We start from the raw sequence: 24,130 nt of genomic DNA on the forward strand, positions 1-24,130 counted from the left end.
TGCTCTCTTCTCACGAGTGAGCAGATGCTTGCACCTGTGAGCCTGCCACTCGCCACGCATGCACGCGTGCAATAAGCCCTTTGTTGACACACTTTGCACTTCACACGTGCGCATCGTCGCGAGGAGCATTGAGGAGCTTAATTTTATGCTCCAGATAACGTAGCAGTGCCTACGTGGCACTCGGGTGACGTGACAGTGCCTATGTGGCATCCACGTGGGCAAGGAGAGATGACTGGACTGCTGACTGGGTGAACGGATGGCAACCATTGATCAAAGAGGTATGATGGATCGCATTTGATGTGATCTGGAGTGTTGGATCGCGAAGAGACACGATCTGACCGCTTGGGATGAGACTTAATCTGAAGCGTCAGATCGAATGGATCATTTGATCTAGATCTGATGGTTAATGACCAAAGGAGAGATCTGAGGATCACAACCCTTCAAGATTTGATAGATGAGATTAAGTGGACTATGTGAAGGGTTACAACTCTCCAAATTGGACGATCCAGCCCAAAGGACACATCCTCTCCCCAAAGAATATTCAACCTCTTCATTTGGTATAAATAGATCCCTCCAGATGCTGAAAATTTTATCGAATTCATCGATTCTTCTCATTCTTTGAGCATTCATCTCATCTTGTGCATTCGAAATCCAAAAAGTCTCGAGAAAATTTGCTAGCCTCGAAATTTGAAATGTTACTATTCCGTTGTATCTTGAAAACGAATTACTGCTATCTGTAAACACCGTAACGGAACAATATCGTTTACGGAGATAATGTTGAACACTAATCTCGACGATCCATATCAATTTGCATCCTCCCGAAACTATCGGAACCAACAAAAATTAGATTTGTATGAACCTTTGAAAGTAATATTTTAATTTTTAAAATTGAAAGAAAATATTTTGATGTTGAATATGATATTTAGTCAAAACTCTTTAATTAAAAGGATAATTGGATGTACGAAATTGTCATCAATGCAATGCAAGATCCCGAAGTAAAATCAAATCAAATTCCATCTACTATACGTACTGTTATTTGCATTACAAAGAACAACAAAATTAAGAATAGTATTCCAATCTGTTCAAGTTGCAAAGGACAAATTTTGAGTTAAAAGACAATCAAAAGGAATTGACGAATATCCATAGTAACTTGTGTTGCATACAAGGCGAATATCCATGACAACTTCTAATAAACTTGGATATTAAAATAAAACACCTCAACATCCTCAATTCATAAATATGCCACATTCAAACTGTTCATCACGCGACCCATTCAATCATTATTTCAACCAATCCTTTAGAGAGGAAGCTACACATGAACTCGCCTAATTCACACGTCCCTTGAATTCCCAAAAGGATCTATACTTCTATCAAACTTGCGTTAGCTGGAGCAGTTAACGAATCATTTTGCAAGATGTTTGGATTTGGAGCAGCAGCTGCATTGGATTTCTTCATTTCAGGGCCCCAGAACCAGCGATGGACTCAGTAGGCCTTTAAAAGCCTCAAAAAGGCTCTTTTAGATAGCAAGCACGCTTGTTAGAAACTCCGCGACATGATCCTTGACTCATGCTCAATGTGATTTATTGTTCGAGTGAGATATCGATCAGATTTTGACATTCTAAATGATGTTAATATAGCTCCTGCCGTCTCAAGAATGCATCTTCTGAAAATGTCATGTCCTCCTCAACATGCTTCAACAAATCCCCGTTCCCGGCACAAAGTCGAGTCGTCAAAGACGGTGACCTTGGGGATAATGGAGCATATACACCTGCATAATCTCTCGAGTTATAAGAAAGACAAATGCTAAACAGAAAAAAAATAAACTAATATGATGCCGTGAGCTATATTACGCACTTCTTGAGGCGTTCCTGTCATAGTCTTTCGTGACATGCAACAGAATGGTCCCTGAAAGAACCACAACGAAGCCACAAATCTCAGATACGATGTTTCCGATATTTTGCCCATCCCAATCCTGCAGGCATATTATAATGTCTGTTAGAATTATTGAATGTTATGATTATATGTTGAATAAGGTTAATCCCACAGAACAATTAGGTATAGAATATATTCTACATGAGGTAAAGGTTCCCTCCATTTAACAAAAATTCATTCCTTGTCATGGTTTCAGAGCCAATCATATCCTAAGATTAGAATTCCCTATATTAATTCTCTGAGGAGCAAACCCACCCTGCTTGAGGGAACCTTGGTCTCCCACCCACCGTGCACAAGAAGAATAGGAGCACTAGCTAACTCAAATGTTCAAGACTCCAACTTGAGGTCACCTTGACATGTCTCCCGGCCCTAGCACCACGCTGAGAGGGGGCTTTGTAGGCAACCCTTTATAAAGTTGGCAAGCTACTTCTCCCTCAAATATCAACACTTCAATTTCTGCCAAATGAGGTGATACTTCTCTATGCCTAAGAGGCCAATCAGATAGGTTACTTACCTAACACCAAGATCAAGCTCCCTTGGACTCTAACAACTCTAGTAGTTTCTAAAACTTGAACTCTTCATTTGTCATGCATATTGATATTTAACATAGATACTCCTAGCTGATACCTAAAATCCTAGTTGTTCACATGGAACTTGGAAGGAATTTAAGAAAACAATGTTAGACATAAATGCCTGCATCCAAGTCTAAGTAAATGCCTAGCAATGATGAGATTATAGTGTCAAATTCAACCTCCATCTAGCTCTCCAAGACAAGTTGGATATTATTAAGAACATAAATATATAAATTAGTCATTTTCCTACCAACTAGAGCTTTTGATATAAGTGGTTAGTATATCATAGGAGGTGGTCCATTGGTTGAATCTCGCTTGTGTTGAAATAATTATCTCATCAATTCATGTGATGGGTTTGGGCAAAACACACCCACACATGAAGGGGCATTAAGAATATAAATATACAAATTAGTTACTTTCCTAATGACTTGAGCTTTTGGATAAGTATTTAGCTAATCAACTTTAGCAGACAAATATGTTCCAACATGAGAGTGTTAAAATAATAATGAGTACAGGTTATGTTGCATATGAGGTGATCAAGGAAGTAACAGTTACACTGCCTAATTGTTGAAAAAAAAAATCAGTGGAATAAAATCCAAACAGCAAACACAAATGTCCCAGGCAAAAGGAAAGACTAATTAAACATGAGCTAACCAATACATTTACTTGGATATTGATGGCGCATGCAAACAACCATTGATATCAAAAAGAATGCACATGATGTTTTGTGGGATATGCGATCCGTACCTTGAACATTATAACACTTGCTAAGATTGTAAGTGTGGTGAACATAACATAGTATATTGGTGACACAATGGCTGTATTGAAGGTGTCAAGAGCCTGGAGGTATGGAAAAAATAAACAATGTAAGAAAGCACGAGAAATCCATATAAGTATCTACAAATTCCAGGAAAAATAGTTTCAAAAGAATTGATAATTTGTACACAATAGCAAGCTGAAATACATCAAATATATTGTGTAATTGAGTTAAGATGACATGACAGAGAGACAGGAGAAGAAATTCCATAAATTAAAAGGTATCAAAGTCTTAATGAATTTATGAAACATGTACATTTTAGCAAATCGAGAACTGCTAATTTTGCAGCACTGGGACATGCCATTTTATTGTTAGCAAAACGATGATATAGGTTATAGATTGTTACAATCTGATGACATTGGGAATTTCTCATCTCATGTGGGACTTTAGGTTAGATTGTTAGAAACAAATAATTTTCAGTGTTATATGTATAGAAAGTTATTTCTATGATGTGGATCAGAGATGCTGAAGTATCTTCTACGAAGTAACAAATGGCTTTAATGACCATATGAGTATGCCATGAAGGCACCTTAAATATCTGCTTATTTTACTAAATATATGCATATGTATTTATGAATGTCTCAAACGTACTTCTACTTGGCATTACTCCATTCCATTTGAAATCTTTTCATACATTACATATCATATATGGAAACCATATTTGTTAATTAGTTTTATAGTACCAGTGGATATTGATCCCAGATCAAATAATCTCATTGAATGTAGTCAAAAACTGCACCAGCACCACATGAAGAAATAGACACAGCAATATACTTTTGCAACACCACTGCAGTTTAGTTTCTCATTATGAAATCTAATTATCAGTGTATAGAACTACTTCAAAAGCATCTTAGATCCTGGAATTGTTGCATGTTAGCTGTCCTTTGTTTTCTTGCCCTCTGAAAATTCACCTGAACCGAATACCTCAGATTCTCACAACCACCAAAGATGTAAATATTTGTAGTACAACTTTTGGCATTGATAAATTTGGTCAATCTCAACTCCAGATGCACCATACCAAAAGGGATTACTACTGGGTTCCTAACTATTGGTTATAAATATTTGTTATTTTTTATAGGCTTTTCCTAGAATAGGCCCTAAACCCCTAACTATAAATAGGGCCTTATATCTTGTATTTGGAATAAGATTTCTTAAGTTATTTTAATAACATGGTATCAGAGCATTAGGGATTATTTCTTTTTTTCTCCCGCCGTGCGCTCCTCTCCCGTGCGCGAGCAGAACGCGAAGCTCCTCATCTGCGAGCGCCGCCTACCGCGACGCCATCCGATCGCCTGTCGCTCGCCCGCGTGAAGAAGACCGATCCTTCTTCTTCCTCTCCTCTTCTCTGCTCTTCCGTCTGCCCCTTCGACGCCTTTCTCCTCCCCTGCCTCTTTTTTCCCTAGTTTTTCCATCTGGATTCGATTCCGAACGAGGGATCTGCGCTGTGCGCCACCTTCAATTCGTCCTCGCCGCCTTCAATTCGTCCTCGGATTCGCCTCTCGAAGGGATCGATCTAGGGTTTCGTTTCCGATCGATTTGGGGTTACTTAGACCCGGAAGCGTCAAGTGGAGCTTACGTCTTCCAAGCGGCGATCTAGGGCACTTTATCATCTTCTGCGGTCTGCGAATAGCTGATTCTGCTGCGTCCACCGTTCTGCTCATACAAGAAAGAGATCTTTTGTGCTATTTCACGCGGAGGCATTGGAAAGGAGATAAATCTACTGTATTCAAGTCTATGATATCTGTTGTTCTAGTTTAAACTCAAGCCTACTTCTTGAATCTGGCCTTTTCAGCATTGTGAACCCCGCCTTCTCCTCCTGCCTATTGCTGTTCCCCATTGTCGCTGCAGCACCTGCACTGGAGGTGGTCATCGCAGCCGCCGCTGCCTCATAGCAGCGCGCTAGAAGAGCTCGAACTGCTTCGCCCGATTCAACCAGAAGATCCTTCTTCGTGAGATTTGTTCCCGTGGCAAATGGCGGCCCCTGGTTCTGGTTGTTGCCACCGCTGGAACGCTAAGCAGTAAGCTTTTCTTTTAATTTGGAATTCTTCTTCGTCTCACAACAGTGATAGAAGGAAGTCCAAAGATATGCAGCTCCAAAAGATCGAACAAACTCACAGAGGAAGAGACTTGGAAACTTCTGATACCTCTGATAAATTTGTGCTTATCTCTGCAGAAGAATTTGCCAAGTTCTCTCAATATCAGGAATTACTTAAGTCTTCATCTTCCTCTATCACTGTTATTGCTAATTCAGGTAACCACAATACATGTCTTGTTTCCTCATCCTCTAAGTGGGTCATAGATTCTGGTGCTACGGATCATATGACAGGTAATTCTAATCTCTTTTCTACTTTCACGCACAAATCCAACACTCCTATTGTTACCTTAGCTGATGGGTCTTCATCTTGCGTTCGTGGGTCTGGTACTGTCAATCCCACTCCTTTGCTTTCTTTATCCTCTGTCTTACATTTACCTAATTTATCCTTTAATTTGCTCTCGATTAGTCAATTAACTCGCAATCTTAACTGTTGCATCTCATTCTTTCCCGATCATTGTTTATTTCAGGATCTGTTGACAAAGAAGATTATTGGTAAAGGACATGAAAATGGAGGTCTCTATATTCTTGATTCACCTATCCCACGATCTCTCGTTTGTTCAGGTGAGAATTCTCTTTTTGATGCTCATTGTAGGTTAGGACATCCATCTCCATCATCTTCTTTTTGAGAAGTTGGGATATGTGAGGAAGAAAAATAAGGTGTGTCTTCCATGAAAGTAACATCGATTGAAACAAGATATTTATTAATACTAGGACAATAACACCTATAACCCTTTTGAAGACGAGGATAACCAAGGAAAATACATTTTAAAGATTTGAAATCTAATTTAGTGACTTGTGGACGGACATCCCGAACAAAACAAGTGCTACCAAATATCCTAGGATTAACAGGAAACAATGACTTATTAGGAAACAAAATTTTATAAGGAATCTCACCATGAAGAACAGAGGATGGCATACGGTTAATGAGAAAACAAGCAGTAGAAACCGCGTCTGCCCAAAAAGATTTGGGAACATTCATTTGAAATAAAAGAGCTCATGTTGTTTCAAGAAGATGTCTATTCTTACGTTCAGCCACACCATTCTGAGATGGAGTATCAACACAAGAGGTTTCATGAAGTATACCATTCTGACTCATATAAGATTGAAATAAATTGGACATATATTCTTTGGCATTGTCACTTCGTAGAATACGGATGGACATATTGAACTGAGTTTTAATTTCCGCACAAAAAGCACAAAATAGAGAAAATAACTCAGAACGATTTTTCATTAAATATAACCAAGTTACACGAGAATAATCATCCACAAAAGTGACAAAATACCTAAAATCAAGTTTAGACAAAATAGGACAAGGACCCCAAATATCAGAATGTACTAACTCAAAAGGACTAATAGCACGTTTGTTTATCCTTGGACTTGAACTAAGGCGGTGATGTTTTGCAAACTGACATGACTCACAATTTAATGAAGACACGCGACTATATTGTGGATAGAGTTTCTTGAGTAATGGAAGAGATGCAATGATAGAGGAAATGAAAGCCTTGGATGATAATGATACTTAGGACTTGGTTGATCTACCTCCAGGAAAACAAGCTATTGGATGCAAATGGATATTTAATGTTAAAGTCAATCCAGATGGATCAGTTGCCAGACTAAAAGCTCGTCTTGTTGCTAAGGGTTATGCTCAAACATATGGTGTTGATTATTCTGATACTTTTTCTCCTGTTGCAAAGTTGACATCTGTTCGGTTATTTATTTCTCTTGCTGCTACTCATCATTGGCCTTTACATCAACTTGATATCAAGAATGCTTTTCTTCATGGTAATCTTCAAGAGGAGGTGTATATGGAGCAACCTCCTGGTTTTGTTGCTCAGGGGGAGATGGGGCGAGTTTGTCGTCTTCGAAAGACTTTGTATGGTTTGAAACAAAGTCCTCGTGCTTGGTTTGGAAAATTTAGTCAGGTTGTTGAAAAGTTTGGTATGAAGAAAAGCAAATCTGATCATTCTGTGTTCTACAAGCAGTCAGAAGCTGGTATTATTCTATTAGTTGTGTATGTGGATGATATTGTGATTATTGGTAGTGATACTACGGGAATCTCATCTCTCAAATCTTTCATTCTCTCTCAGTTTCATACAAAAGATTTAGGGGTATTAAAGTATTTCTTAGGTGTTGAAGTAATGAGGAGTAAAAATGGTATATTTCTATCTCAGAGAAAATATGTTCTCGACTTATTAACTGAGACGGGAAAATTAGGGGCAAAACCTTACAGTACTCTAATGACTCAGAACGTGGATCTTACAGCAGATGGAGAATTATTTGAACATCTAGAGAGATATCGAAGGTTGGTTAGAAAATTGAATTATCTTACCTTGACTCGTCCAGATATTGCATATTCGGTTAGTGTTGTTAGTCAGTATATGGCATCTCCAACGGTTCATCATTGGGCAGCATTAGAACAAATTTTGTGTTACTTGAAGGGCGCACCTGGACGAGGTATTGTATATAAAAATCATGAGCACACTCGTATTGAATGTTTTTCAGATGCAGATTGGGCAGGTTCTAAAATGGATAGGAGGTCTACTTCAGGCTATTGTATATTTGTTGGAGGAAATTTAGTATCATGGAAGAGTAAAAAGCAAAAGATTGTATCGCGATCCAGTGCAGAATCAGAATACAGAGCTATGACACAATCTGTGTGTGAAATAATGTGGATATATCAATTATTGACTGAAGTAGAACTCAAAATTTCAATACCAGCAAAACTATGGTGTGATAATCAAGCTGCTATTCATATTGCATCGAATCCCGTGTTCCATGAGCGGACTAAGCACATTGAAATTGATTGTCATTTTGTTCGTGAGAAAATTCAACAAGGCTTGATCACTACAGGATATGTAAAAACTGGAGAACAATTGGGGGACATCTTCACAAAAGCTTTAAATGGAATTCGAGTTGATTATCTTTGTAACAAGTTGGGCATGATTAATATCTATGCTCCAACTTGAGGGGGAGTATTGGTTATAAATATTTATTATTTTTTATAGGCTTTTCCTAGAATAGGCCCTAAACCCCTAACTATAAATAGGGCCTTATATCTTGTATTTGGAATAAGATTTCTTAAGTTATTTTAATAACACTAACCAAATGTAACTTTAGTCAAATATCAGTAATAGAATTAGTAATCATTTTATAATCATGTTGGTTTAATCTTAACTCCTAACTACATGTTGAACAGGTTCAATCCCCCCAATAGTTAATGTCGGGCCCGAATATGAGGGATAGTCAGATGAGATAAAGGAGAGTGAATAGTGATTGTACCTGCAATTAAAAATTCTACTACTCTTGCTAATGCTTTAGCAAGGTCACAATGGTTGATGTAGTGGAATAAACCAAACATAAATAATTTGCATACCAATTGCTAGCAAATATTGTAATATGGTTCAACATCCTTATTCCTACTTCACAGCTGACGCCTCATTGGTGAGTTACTCTTGGAAAGCCCACTATCTTCCTCTTTCACGGTGAACTACCAAAGGTGGAGAAACCTCTTACAGTATAAACAATTACAAGCGCTTAAAAGAGAAATGCTAAGAATACAAAAAAAGTGATTTAACCCATCTCTATTTTTACCTACCTTCAAGCCTCCACCTTGCTACCTTTCTATAGTCTTTGTTCCCTTCTTTCTTCACTTGTTGTTCAGTTGATCTATCCATTAGTGAACGGATACACCGCTACCTGAGTCGATTGGATTCTACCATCAATCAACTAAACTATTGTAACCTTTAGGTTATATAACCATTGCAACGCAGCTTTATTTGATCAATAGATCTTTCGACTTTTCTGTTGTATCATTAATATTGAAATTCTGCATCAGTCGACTCACCATGAATCATTTGACTATCCACTCGACTCAACCCCGAATAGAAATATTTTATACACTAACTAATTATTCTAAGTTAACTCCTTAGATGACTTAGCTCTACAGTCGACTGGACTTAATTTCAGTTAATTAGAACTCAACTACGATAGTCCTGAAGATTGAGTCTCACCTAAGTTGACATCTACCGTCTCCTAAGAGAACATTCTCTTAACTCTCATAGTTCACCATTAGAGATTACCTTCCACAGTTTGCCTTCGCCACCATGGGCGTTTCTTGTAAGGTTACTCGTCCCTCGGATGTATAGAGTCCTCGGTTCACTCCACATGTAATCCTTCATTCTTCAACCATGTAGTTTTACCACTTTTGGCTATTGTCAACACTAAGCCTCAATGCTCCTAGTCTAACCGTCCTTCAAATGTCTCATACTCTCCTTTTTCAATATTCTATAGACTTTATGCTATTGAATTACCAACTTGGTCACGTTAAGTCATGCTCCGCAAGCTACTCCAACACCATTTTAGTGTTTCTCGTCATGCAACCTTCTCTAACCTCCACGAAACTTTAAGCCACTAAACATACTACCTTAGCCTTGCCAAGTCATCATCCATCACCACTTGACTATGTCAAGTCACGAGCTACATGAGTGTCCTATCAAGTCCCTAGTCAACTCAAATACACATATTAAATACAACATGCAAAGCCTAACTTAAATCTTTTACATAAACATTAAAACCCAAAGTCGAACCCAAACCACACTTGGGGCATAATTGCACTAATGGCTATAAGATTCTAGTTGTATCCTAATATTCTCATTTAAATATTCAAACAATAAAATTTACAATTTATAATATCCAATTTTCACAAATAAGATTTTTTGCATAAATGTGATAAAAGATGAATACTTAGTATTGTTACTAATCTTACAGTAAAGTTACAAATGATTTTCCTATAGTTGTAAATTTAGATTGTGTTATCTCTAAGTCTTTTTCATTACATTAGTACTAGATCAACACCAATTATATTCAAGATAAAATTCTTTAGTGAATGTTATGTCCAAACAATATTGTATTAATTGTTGAGAATGTAGTAAAATAAATTTGAAGTTTGAATTGTGGAAAAAGTCTTTAAGAACTAAACATTTTTAGATAAGAAGAAAAAAATTGACATGTGAAATATAATTTCAGTAGTGAGAAAAGAATCAATAGAATAATTAAGATGGATGGCCATGAAATCCTTAAGAGAGTTAGATAGCTTGAATTTATTATTTGTCATAAAGGGATATGATAAAGATATCATTGTACAGAATAAATGGTTGAAAACAAAAGAGAAACTTCTAGACAACAATGTCATGGAATATTATCTCTTAGGCCAGATGCAAATTTTATACGATTACAGTATGATCCATCATACTTTATACTTTATAGATCAAAATGTGAGCCACAAGGAAGATACAAAAAAAGTTAATAGTATAAATACAATTGATAAGATGGATGTGTAATTATTAAAAGAGATAAAATAAAAGTACTAATATCAAGAGCAATTATGTGTAGCTCCAATAAAGGATAAATGATCGTCGGAGCAGGGGACAGGGAAACCTCTTCCTTTTGGTGTCATCCACTAAAGACAATAGAGTTGGTGACCTGTGGCAGGGTGCAGTATAAGTTGAAAGCAAGCTATTGGCCAACCCTTCTCGTTTGGGTGTCAACCCACCTAACCATCTTGTTGCCTCACTGCCCCATTCCCTTTCTGGACCAACAATGACTAGAGGCAGAAGGAATGTTGCCCCCAGACAGGCCACTGCTTAACAACAACAGCTTGTCACCGCATAGCTAGAGCCGAACAGATAGAGCCTACCCAGCATGAGCCAAACACCAATGACCAGTGTCAGGTGGCACTGGTGCCTGGGAGCACTAGCCAACCAGCCGAAGAGGCTGCTGGTGCTGACGGGGCTAGCCATGTCAACGACCAAGCTGTCACAATGAATCAGCTAGTTCCTACAGACATCCCGCTTGGTGGCCAACATGGAAAGGCGAGTGAACCAACAGAGACACCAAATAGAGGCGCGAACAACCAACCGAACGACGAACCTGCAAAGACATGGGTCAGCTTGTTCTATGACAATCGGAAGGCTAGTGCAGGGATGCCATTATAGCACTTGGAGAGAAAAGGGAATCGACTAACACTGGACTTTGACAAATCAATACGGTGGAAGATGCCTTGCGATTCTACCTCGTTGGATGCTTTATGGGGTGCAATCTAGGCCATGTCAGAGTCACAATTATCGCGAATCAATGGAGGGCACCATATCGCTTCCATATGCGCAAGTGGTTGGACTGTTTTCAAATTCAACACGGCTACAGATTGTGATCGTGTGCTAAGCGGCGGCCCGTATTTTGCGTTTGGTAACCCACTCTTACTGAAGGTCATTCCAAGGTGTTTTCTATTTGACGAAGACAAACAATTTGTTCCGGCATGGGTCCAAATTCATGGTCTCCTGGTGGAGTGCTAGATAACGCGAGTACTCAGCCTCATTGGTTCCAAGATTGGGCAGCCCCTATATACTGATAAGTTTACTCTTACCAGGGTGCATCTCACTTATTCGAGGCTGTTGGTGGAGGTGGATATCGAAGGAAGACAAGCGAAAACGGTACCAATCACATTGCTGATAGGGACACAAATTGATTTACACATCAAGTTTGAAGCAATGCTGGACTTCTATGATAGTTTTCACTGGATCGGACATACCAAAGGGACATGTAAGGTTGCGGGAGTGGATGTACCAAGCTCCGATCCTGCTCAATGATTGTCTGCAGGGTCGCAATCACCAGGACAAAGGGTGCATTCACGTGGGCAACAATGACCCAATGCGGATAAACAGGCAACAAAGGCACCAAGAGCTAGGCAGGAGTAGGCGGTGCACCCGGGGTCTTACCGGAACCTAGTGAGCCTACCACCTTGGAGAAGCAACACGCCGAACCTACAAACCCCCCGCCTGATCAACAACTCGAGCCACATGTTGGACCACAACCTTAGGAGCAACAGCACAAAATCATCCGCTGCAGACCATGGTTTAAAATTTTGAGTCGTATCAAAGTTTCAGTGTATGATCGGAACAATACAGTTTCGGTACCATATCGTGTCGTATCGATATGATTTCAATATTTTTTTAAATATAAAATATATTAATTAAAAATAAAATATTTTTTAAAATATAAAATTAAAAAAAAAAGAAATTACGATATATGTTAAGTAAATAAATAAAAATTTTATTATATATTTTTAGAATTAAAATATATAATTAATAAGATAATTTTATTAAGATATATATTAATACAAATTTAATAACTTATTAAATCTTCTCACCCCTAACTCCCTGCATTGCATGACATCCACGACAGTCAGGCTCGCATGATGCGGATCATGACCTCCCTCGCGTCGGATCACGAATTCTTCGGTGTCGCGCAAGCGGATCGCAACCTCCCCTGCGTCGGATCGTGACTTCCCAGGTAGCAGATCAAGACCTCCCCCCTAGTGCGGCATCCTACCTCACTAGCGCCACGATCGGGCTTGCGCGACGCCTCTGCTACGACGCAAAGCTCGTGTCGGGCGTGCCGGTTGATAGGTGGAACGAAAAGTTTCACCTGTTTTGCCCGATACGACACGAAATTTTAATTCATGGTGCAGATGATGCAGGTTGTGCCACCCATAGTACAACGCAGACCCAAAATAATCAAGCAAAGTCGATGGGAGTGGTCGCTCAGCAAGCACCAGGATCTCCCTCTTCGTCCACCAGCGTGACGACATCAACCAACACAACTAATTTGGCAAGCAACAGCAAGGAGACTTTTGCTATAATAACATCCTCCACCATAGCAACCAGTGATCAGAACCAAGCTAATTTTGTACCTATCAAAAGACGTGGGTGGACACTGCATATCCGCCCCAAGTCATGAAGATTGTAAGTTGGAACATAAGGGGCTTCCACAAGCCCCTTAAACAGAAGGGGGTCCAACACCTCCTTCAACATCAAAGAATTAACGTCCTTGGATTCCTGGAGACTAAATTGTTAGAAGAGGACGTCAGCACAGCCCTCATTCGATGGTTTCCAGGCATCGAGATCACTCATAACTTTGATTTCTCTAATTATGGATGCATCTTGGTACTATGGGGCATGCAACTAGTGAACCTGGACGTCATCCGAACTAAAGAGCAACTCATACACTATTAAGTTCGATGCAAGATCTCCAGACATTGGTTTCCTTTGTCTAAGGGTTGCACAGTGTCGTATACAGAAGACCGTTGTGGCAATCTCTCACAGATATAGGGGATAGTATCAACGAGCCATGGATGATACACGGTGATTTTAACTCCCCATTGACAGTTCAAGATAAGGTGGGAGGCATGCAGTTACACACTACGAACTGAGGGATCTAGAAGCGATGGTCACAATCTAGTGGATTTATAATCAACTGGCTGCCATTTAACATGGACGAATGGCACAGTATCATGTAAGTTGGATTAGGCTTTGGTCAATAAGCAATGGCTACTTGAGGACTACCGAAGTTTTGTAGGATTTCTACCGCCTGGATGCTTATCTGACCACTCCTAATGTGTGGTGTCACTACTTAGCGGTGAGCAACGTGGGCAGTGCCCTTTTAAGTTTTACAACATATGGACACTCCACGAAGACTTCAAGGGTTGGTTGTTGATTCTTGGGCTGAGCCGATCACCAGAATTGCATAATTCAGACTTAAACAAAAACTAACTCGACTCAAACCTCAATTGTGAGTACATCTCACAAAAAGCACTATGAGCAATTGAGGAGTTAAAAGGTGTGCAGCAGAGGATACTATCTAGAGAGGCTAGACTGGACATCTATGCGCACCTACAAGGCACCGCAACTAGATTGGCAAAGGCGGAGTGGTCGTTCTATCAGCAATGTGCAAAATGCACATATCTGAAGCAAATTGATCGGTGCACCAAATTCTTTCACGATCTGGTCAAGAGGAACAACAAGCGAAATACCGTTGTGGCTAACTAAAGCATCTAGGGAACAAACCACGAGTACGCTAGAGGTTGCTACTGAGTTCATCTCTCATTTCCAAAGGTTGATGGGTACGACAAGGGACTACTTGAATCCGGACAGCAACAAACTCGCTGCTAGGCCAATCCTCGTAGAACTACAACAGCAAGCTTTGACAACTCCGATCACATCCGAGGACATAGGCGTTGGTCAATATAGGCAATGATAGGGCTCCAAGGCCAGATAGAAACAACGCAAAGTTCTTCAAATCAACGTGGCTTATAGTGAGTACGGACCTACACCATGTTGTCTAGGAATTTTTTTATCTCTGGTCGCCTCCTCAAGCAGTGTAATCACACGTTGCTAATGTTGGTACCTAAGTCGATCATGCCCCCCTTGTCACGGACTACCGGCCAATCTCGTGTTGTACAGTTGTTTACAAACTCATCTCCAAGATCAATGCAAGTGGTAATCAATAGTTTGCTTGATCCAACCCAAGCTGCATTCGTTGAAGATCGCTCTATCACCGAGAAGATCCGCTTAGCCCAAGAGCTTTTGAGGAAATATGCATGAAAAGGGTCTCCCTTAGATGCATCCTAAAAGTTGACCTCTAGAAAGCATTTGACACAGTGGATTGGAACTTCTTGGTTGCCGCTTTCTGAGGATTTGTATTCCTGCAGCAGTACATCAAATGGATTTCAGAGTGTATCACCATGGTTTCCTACTCAGTGGGAATCAATGGGGCCATGCACGGTTTCTTTAAAGGAGCATAGGGTCTCCGCCAAGGTGACCCGCTTTTGGTATTCCTCTTTAGCTTCTTTAGACCTTCTATATTATATGAAGCTGAATGTTGGGTTATGATTTAAACACATTAGTGAAGATGAGAGTTGTAGAGATAAGGATGTTAAGATGGATGTGCGGCTATACAAGGATGGACAGTATAAGAAATAAAATATTAGAGAGAAAATTGAGATTGCACCTATTGAGGAAAAACTCCGGAAAACATGTTTAAGATGGTATGGACATGTACTTAATCGACCAATAAATGCTCCAATGTAAAACTATGACAAATATGCACATCAAACAAGAAAGAAGAAGATCAAGAAAATCTTAGTTAGCAACAATAAAATAAGATAAAATTTATTTAAATATAAATGATAATATAGTAGGGGATAGAGTCCAATGGCGTCGAAAGATTCATATAGCCAATCCCACCTAGAGAGATAAGACTTGGTTATTGTTGTTATGCAAATGTAAACTTGGCTTACAAAGAGGCTTTAAACTAAAAAAATATGGGTTTTGCTTGTAATTAGTGATCAAGTTCGATCCTAGAGCTTTATATAGACTTATAGAGGCATAAGCAGGTAAAGTTGAGTCCTCAAGTAGATTGAGGTTGATCCAGCCAACTGAAGTGTGAAGTCGATTACTTATCATTGCTTTCTTTTTGTGTTTGTTTATTATTATTATTATTCTGTTGTGCTTACTCTAACTCAAACAAATACACAAGTATCATGCGAACAAAGATAAGTTTACTTGACCTTATATAAGTGCAAAAAAAAAAAAAAATTTGTATTTACAGGTCAAGCCAATATTCCCCCTCTAGCCTTTCAATCAACACCATTGATCTTCAACACATTGCGACTTCGACAAATAAGAAAGAGGTTAAACCAAGGGACGAAAGCCTAGAAACCAAAGGAGGTGAAGATAGGACTTCACATGGTGGGCCTCATCTTGTCCATGCCCACAACTAATGCTATACAGAAATACACTAGCATTTTCCATACTATGTAAAAACCAAATATGCAAGATTATTCTAAATAGTAAAAGTTGTATGAATCTAATTTCCATACAAGCCCTTTCTAGAATCCAATTCACATTGAAACCTCACCAATTCCCTGTAAAGTAGTGTGGGTAGATTAAATTTCCCTCTTGGCCACATGAAAGTATTTAATCGCTATTAAGATGAACCCTTACAGTGATAAAATTTGCTTTAATGTCCTCCCTATGAACGTTGCTCGTATCATCCTTGGAAAATCTTGTCTTTACAACCTCTTTGTACCTCACTCCAGGAAAGAAAATACATAAGTCTTTAACCACAATGGGCAAAATGTCAAGTTGTTATTAGCCAAACCTTTCATGGTCAAACCAACACCTAGGCTAACTCATTCTTCGAGGCAATCCATTCACCTTCTTACATAGTCTTCATTTGAAAATGGAAGTAAGGACTTAAAAGTGATAGTAACCTTGGTAGCCCAAGATCTTAAGATTGGCCCCATTACCTCACCAAAAGCCCATATGCTTTTTGAATTTTCAAATGGCCCAAGGACATTCATGAGGATAATGAATCAAGTCCTACATAGGAGATTTTCTACCAGCCTATTTTGATGTGAGATATCATCATGAATTTTAGCAAAGAGTATAACACTCACCTAGAACATCCACTTAGTCCTAAAGATGACATTCACCTATAACCCATCCACTTAGTTCTCAAGATTCGTCAAATTGAAGCATTATTTATCAACCTAAAGAAATGATCTTTCTTACAACCCCAAGTCCTCTTCCTGAAGTTTATCATCTTTAAAAATGGCATTTTGATAACCTAAAAGAATTAGGGTAATCGAGGATTAGCCTAAACTTTATATCCTATAGGATGTTCGAAGCTTCCACGACTCAATGACCTTCTACAGGTGCTTTATCACAAATTTGAATACCATTATATCTCCTATCACAAACTCCCTTAAGAAAAGAATTTCAAGAAATTAAAAGGATGACTAACACCCTTGACTTCAATATCCTAATTTTTCTAATCCATTCAAGATAGCCTATGATGTGTGTAGGTAGGAATTGGAGAAGGAATTAGAGGTACCTTAAGCAAATAAGGATACTATTGCCTTCTTTAGCGAGACATTAAATGACTCGAGAATGCTACTTCACATATAATAAAGAGTTTTACGCTTTAATTTAAGATTTGAGGCAGTGGCAATACTACATACTACCAAATGAATTTAAACATGATTTCAAATATTGATCCATTTCAGAGTTTCTATTTATAATCGGAACGATACAGTTTCGATACCGTATCGTGTCGTATTGATATAATTTCATATTTTTTTACATATAAATATATTAATTAAAATTAAACATTTTAATCTAAATATTAAAAAAAAATTAAAACAAAACTAATAAAATAATTTTAAAAAAAAGCAAAAAATGCAGGATCACGACGCACAACCCTGTAGAGATCGCCACAATCCCGCGGCGGCCTGCTATGCCAGCATCGAGCTACGAGCGGAATGGCAAATTCCGCCTGTTTCGCCTAGCATGATACGAAATTTTAAACCATGAATTTATATTACACTTTAAGTATAAAACACTTAGCTATATTTAATTACAAGTGAAGTTGAGATCCCAAGATGGTCGTGGGGCCGACTGTGTGGGACCGCTAGGGTGGCGGATTCCACCTTTTTGCAGAAGAAGTTGAGATCCCAACAATCTAGGTGGGTTAAATTCCTCTAAGAGTATATTGTTGTCCAAAAGCACAATCTAGGAGGTATCCCAAATCTGATGGCATATTAAGTCGACTCATACCACCCTAAACAAGATGGAAACCATGGCAATAGGATTTGAGTATCTTAAGGTGAAGGACCCTTACATGTGCTCTACATGCACTGCCTTTGGAATGATTTTTCAAGACTTCCCAAATAAGAATTGTCATAATTTAGTCAAATTTGTGATTAAGGTGGTTACCTATTTTAGGATACACACCTATTTATTCCTTAAACGTTAGTTATGAACTATTTAATATGGGAGCGACGTATAGGCAGACTCATATGATATTTTGAAAAGGACAAAATATAACCCTTGTTTATTGACCATCATTTAGACGTGACAAAGCTAGGGCACATGTTAGAGAGCTAACACAACCAAGCAAAACATGAGCCTTTATACACCCCTACTAATTCCTCAAGAGTTATAGAAAGACCTTAGTATGGATTTTGTTTTAGAACTCTCTCGGATCAATCCATTTTATAAATTATCTTAGTTGTCATAAAAAGGTAGAATGGCACGGTTCATTTCATGCAATAATTAAATGATGTATCCAAGGTTTAAAATATCGAGCCATGTCGAGATTTCAATTTCAGACCGAAACGATACAGTTTCGATACCGTATCATACCGTACTGGTATAGTTTTAATATACAAAATATATTAACTAAAATAAAAAAATTTAATCTAAATATATAAAAATAAAAAATAAAATATTTTTAAAAAAATAATAGGATCATTTTATAGGTTTTAAGCCTATTTAAATTATGAGAAATGATATGTAGTATGAAAAAGTCCAACATGAAACCAACATGACACACTCAACTGCATGCCTGTGGGTCCCACTGCATGGATATGGGATCCACTGCATGCAGTGTGTCATGTTGGTTTCATGTTGGACTTTTTTATGCTACATATCATTGCTCTTAAATTATCCTCAACTATAGTTAGGAATTGATTATTAAAATGTTTATTAAACCTAAGTTAAAAAAACGGAATCGCGATTGGCCCCACGCGACGGGGATGTGCGCGGCCCGTGCGACGCCTCCGATGGCGTAGCTGGGCCAGGGCGACGCCTCTGGTGGCATCGCTGAGCCTAGGCGACGCCTCCAGAGGCGTTGTTGGACCCAGGCGACGCCTCCGGACGGTATCCCGACCAGAACACCTGTGTCAATGCCAGTCCGTTGGCGGAACGAAATTTTTCGCTGATATCGCGTGATACGGCTCGAATTTCAATCCTTGGATGTATCACATGTAGCTAATTGTTCTCCAAAGAGGTTAGTGTCAAATGAAGATATGGTTAGGATTTTGGAAGACCATTGAAAATTATTTGGAATCTAAATCTAGTTTTAGTATTTTTCCCATTATCTAATGGTTAAATTAAAGTTGTTAACCATAGTTTAAGAAATCTAGTTAGATACCTATTAGTGAAAAAATTGAGATTTGAGATTTTACCTGAGTTTACTTATGTAAATAATTTTGCATGTAAAAGTCCATTTTTGAGGTTGTCTATGGGTATAGAGCTTGTCACCCAATTGATTTTGTTTTAGTATTAGTGATTTTCTTAGCTACCACGTTCCACCCTTTTAAGTTAGAGCTTTCTTGAGCATATTTAAGAGATACATGTAAGTGTTATAGAAAGCCTGCATTTAATAAAATTTATATAGATGCATATAGTAGAGAAGAGGAATGCAATGTTAAGATTATATCTTTATTTGTATCCGCTCTAAGCAGCTTGCTAAAAACTCATATAAGAAACTATACACGGCCTACTAGTAGTTCTTTCCATACTGTGAGAAAAATATGGTTCTAATATTTATATTGTTGATTTACCAACTGAATTACACATTAGTCTAATTTTTAAAGTATCTAATATGTTATCAAGGGGCATTTAGCCTTCTTTGAACATTGATTTTCTCACAGATAGTGATCTAGCCACTTTGGCGCTAGCTCTTCCTCCCTTGTCAAAGTCGAACGAGGGTCATTAATATGCATCCCTATAGAAGCACTAAAAGATACTAAGTTCACTAAAACAGAATCCTAGATAGGGAAGGCATATGGGTCACATAAGACAAACTACAAAACATAGCACTTGTGTCAAACCCATCTCACAAATGACATCCCTAGTTATCCACTTTGCAAATATGTGAGGCATTGCAAGACTTGATGGAACATCTTGCTCACCTATTCGACGAAGTCACATTTTTCTTGGTGAAGAAGAATGACATAGTTAGGGATTCTTATAAATTTTACTATTTAAATTTTTAAAAAGGTTGTTCAGATTTATTTAGAGTTTGTTAGATCTTATTTAGAGATATTTCTTTTTTATTAAAGGGGTCAGGATCCCCTTGATTCATTATTCAGTTTAATAATTATTTTCCTCTTCCCTGAGTTAAGAGTTTGAACTTTTTTCTTTGTTATTTCTGTTGCATCATTAAACCATTAAAATAATTGAGAAAATGATAAGGATTTTATTTTTCATAAACAAGGGTACTTTAGGTAAAAGAAAGAAAGTGCACAATTTGACAAAAACAATTTATGGAGTTGGAAGTTAAAAAATCAAAAACCAAGGTACATTCATTTTTTGGAAAACCTTAGTAAAGAACCTTAGTAAAATAATGCCAGGCAAGCCATTCAATAACACAATGTCAAACAACAATAGCCATGAATCCAAAAGAACCAACATAGAGAGAAGCCATAAACAATGAGAAGGGTAAAAAAATGATGGTTTAAAATCTCATATCGTGCCTAGAGAATCAGTCAAAACGTTCGCCCTAATAAATTACCAAAACTTAAAACTACTCAACACATGCAATCTTTCATGTGTCGTTGTGTCAATCATGTTGATGATCTTATGCCAACACTAGACACCTCTTGACATGCTACAATTCAGGTTAAGAAAAATTGAGATAATGTTTTTATTTTTTGTAAATTATCTTATACAACATAATATCAAAGTATATAGTTGTATTATCTTTTTTTCCTTTTTTATCTCTTCCTTCTTCCATCTCCAATTCACAAGCAACACCATATATTGGAACATTGCAACAACTAGTCAATAGTCACATGTGGTCTCACTACAATACCTAAAACTAAAATGCTTAGAAATTTTCATTGCATTTCATAAATTTAAAAAAATTGAATATGAAGCTCAACTTTTAACTAAAGTTAAGATAGAGCAAACAAACTAACAAAAGTTAAAGCTAACTTGAACAATATGGCTTGAATGAAATCATTAGCAAAATTAGTAACCTATGAATCTAAGAAGCATCTGAGGCCTTGCTTCAGCTTTAGGGGAACCAAGACAATCAAACGTATTTAAAAGAATGTGTGGAAAACAAGCTGGAAAACCTCATATTTCAAGTATAGAAATGTAAATTTAAGTAAACATATGAGCTTAAGCAAAAGGTCCTTATAGTAAATGATAAGACACCAATAGACCATGTCGTGAAACATAGACTCAGAGTAATCTTCCATCAAAGTTATATTGAAGAGAAAAGTATTGCTTACCTTGTTAAGATAATTCATTTGTGTAATCACACATGTAATCACTACCAGCATAAAAAACCATGTCTGTGGATATATTAATTGATTTGTACCCTCAAAAGTCAGCTTTAGAGAAGTCCCCAGAGCTTTAACACTCATTACCTGCATTTTAATATATAATTGAGTTGCAAATAGCAGAAAACAGTATCAACTGCCCACGAACTTATGATTGCTAAAACGTATGATGGACAAAAAGAATTACCGAGAGGGAGCCCATTAAAGAGCAAATGGCAGTGAAAATCAAAACATTTGAGCTTCCATATAGTGGAGCAAAATGGAAAATAAGAACGAAGACTATTACGATGACTGAAGCTACGTACAACAAGAAAGCTGAAAAATAACCAAATATAGCAATGAATATCTAGATATTCAAAGAATTTCCAGATACTGTAGAAATTCGGTAAGCAAGTTTACCTGTTTGAGTTGCCATATGCCATATCTGCTGGACAGAGGTGATTGCTCTCTCTTGTGGTGCATGAATAACAATAACCACCGAACCAACGATACACATAATACAGCCCAAAATTCCAAGTGCATGCAACTTCTCTTTCAAAATGAAGTGAGCTAGAACAGCACTACAAGCACAAGTGAAGTGCTATCAAGACCATAGCAGCAACAAAAAGTTGATCCTAACCTCATCAACTCCAAAGATATGAAGAGTAAGTTACCTAACAATTATACTTAAAGCACCCAAAGGAGTGACAAGAACTGCTGGGGCAAATGCATAAGCTACAAAATTGGCCACCTCTCCAACAATCACTGAGAATCAGAAATCGTTTCTTTAGTCAACTAAACATATTACTGTACTTACAATCACAATAGCATCTTCATGGAAATAAAATATATAATCAGCATAACAGCATACGTTATTTATCAGAAATCAAAAGTAGAGGATAGAACTTGTATCTAACTTCCTAAGATGAAAGTGTTTTAACTCTTGAAAAAAAATAGAAAAATTGAATAGAATTGGCATCCACCAAAACAAAAAAAAAGTTCAATTTGAGCATTCCCTATTTAGGAAAAATGGTGTAACTGGTTGCAAAGGGTTGCGATTTGCAAATCTTGAGCACATGCATAGAACTATCAATCTAACAATCAATATGCATCGAAATGTTTATCTTCATAGTCAATCAACATTGCCAATTGATTCAGGTAATCAATCACAATCAATCTATTCAGAGAAAACAAGGCTATATTTATTTTTCTTTTCATTTGAATTGTTGTACTAGTTTTAGTTACAATCACTTAATTAAATGATTCAGTTGACTGCTAAACCAATACAGATGATGTTTGTGGAAGATGTTTGAGTACTAAAATTATGGGAAGCAATTTTTTTTCTCCTTTGGTTCTTGTTTTCTATGACAACTAGAGGATTGTCTTATTCCCTGTAACTACTGAATTTCAATGTTGTTTGCCATCCTCATGGCATTAGACCAGCAGCAGCTAACCCTCTAGGAATTTAAAAATGTGAAGCTGGTAGTTCATCAACAACTTTACCTTCCTGCACCATCCCTTTAGCAATTACCACAGTCAACAGATTACCTTCTTGATTTTTAAAATTTGCCACTTCCAATGAGATATTTTCCAGCATCTCTTGTCAGCATATTTATTGTTCAATTAATTTTATGCATGTGTCACTCGTTGCATGACGCATGCTTATGCGCATGCTTGATTTCTGCATTTTAGAGCCCTGGATCAATCATTGTTCTGATTGAACCGGCATCAATCTAACCAAACAGGTCGCTCCAGGAATTTTACAAGTATAGAAAGAAGTGGAAGGAAGAGTAGCTTACTTGTGAGCATACCAGTCCACCACAGGGGCTCCCAAAGGTAGGCATATCCACCAACCCCTGTGCGTTAGAAGCATATAACCCAATAATTCAAGATAGATCAAACAGAACGGCATGCCTTGGTAAATAAAATCTAATAAGAGATTTAACGTGACAAACATCAACAGCAAGATGAAGACGCCGAAGAAGGAGCTAACCTGCTCGCACTCCAGAAGCAGCTGCCGCCTTCCTGAGGCCCTTCTTCTTGATGATGAAACTGGCACCAATGAATCCACTAGACAGCAGCGCCAAAATGAAGCCCTTCAGATTGTCCGTCGAGAATCCCATTCCTTCACTTTCCCCCACAATCCACTCTTTCCCTATCTTCCTCGATCAATACTTTCACGGTATCAAAAATCTCAATCAAGGTACACGCAGAAATCTATCCGAATCATGAACAGATACTGGAAGATTGCTCCTTTTGCCGCACCTTTAATTCCCTTTTCTGTAATACTTTTTGTGCATACGATACGGATCAATTCTGGCTCCAGCGAAGGTGCTCCTCCAAGGGATTCGAGAGAGAGGAAAGAAGAAAGTCAGTTAAAAATGTTACCAGTTGCAGAGAAGCTCTCGATCCAATAGCATCCAACAGCAGGCGGACAAGCAGGAGAACAAGGAGAGGAAGAAGCCGGAGCAGGCCAAGGTCGTCAATTTTGTTCGGAGCAATTATTAATGGCCGATTCGGATCAGCTACTTGGTCTCTGCCAGCTGGAACATAACTACCGTATTGCCCGGCAGCAGAACCTATCCGTTAGCCACGTGGTGAGATATCGGTGGACGATAGGAGTGGGGAGATGGTGAAAGGTGTCTCAAGACGAACTCCGAGCTTAGCTGGCTCTTTGACACAGGATGAGGTCTCTCGTCGTCTCATTCTCAATTGGCGGCTCATTTCGTCCAAATTGGTCTGCCTTTTGGAATTGGCTGTAAATT

General features: G+C 38.1%; 1 protein-coding gene across 1 annotated transcript; it reads right to left on the reverse strand.

The window, feature by feature from the left end:
* Positions 1 to 1,202: 1,202 nt before the first annotated feature.
* LOC141813252 (putative magnesium transporter NIPA4) lies at positions 1,203 to 23,832 on the reverse strand. Its single transcript, XM_074701186.1, has 10 exons — positions 23,754 to 23,832; positions 23,359 to 23,645; positions 23,165 to 23,221; positions 22,040 to 22,130; positions 21,786 to 21,946; positions 21,574 to 21,701; positions 21,336 to 21,473; positions 3,252 to 3,344; positions 1,855 to 1,972; positions 1,203 to 1,768 (listed from the first exon to the last, which is right to left on the reverse strand). The coding sequence occupies exons 2-10, from the start codon at positions 23,486 to 23,488 to the stop codon at positions 1,629 to 1,631; spliced, it is 1,056 nt and encodes a 351-aa protein (XP_074557287.1). The 5' UTR covers positions 23,489 to 23,645; positions 23,754 to 23,832; the 3' UTR covers positions 1,203 to 1,628.
* Between the last annotated feature and the right edge of the window lie 298 nt (positions 23,833 to 24,130).

The sequence above is a fragment of the Curcuma longa genome, chromosome 20, assembly GCF_044706935.1.
Source record: "Curcuma longa cultivar G26 ecotype Majalengka, Jawa Barat chromosome 20, ITB_CL_G26_1.1, whole genome shotgun sequence".
In the NCBI taxonomy this organism is placed as follows: Eukaryota; Viridiplantae; Streptophyta; class Magnoliopsida; order Zingiberales; family Zingiberaceae; genus Curcuma; species Curcuma longa.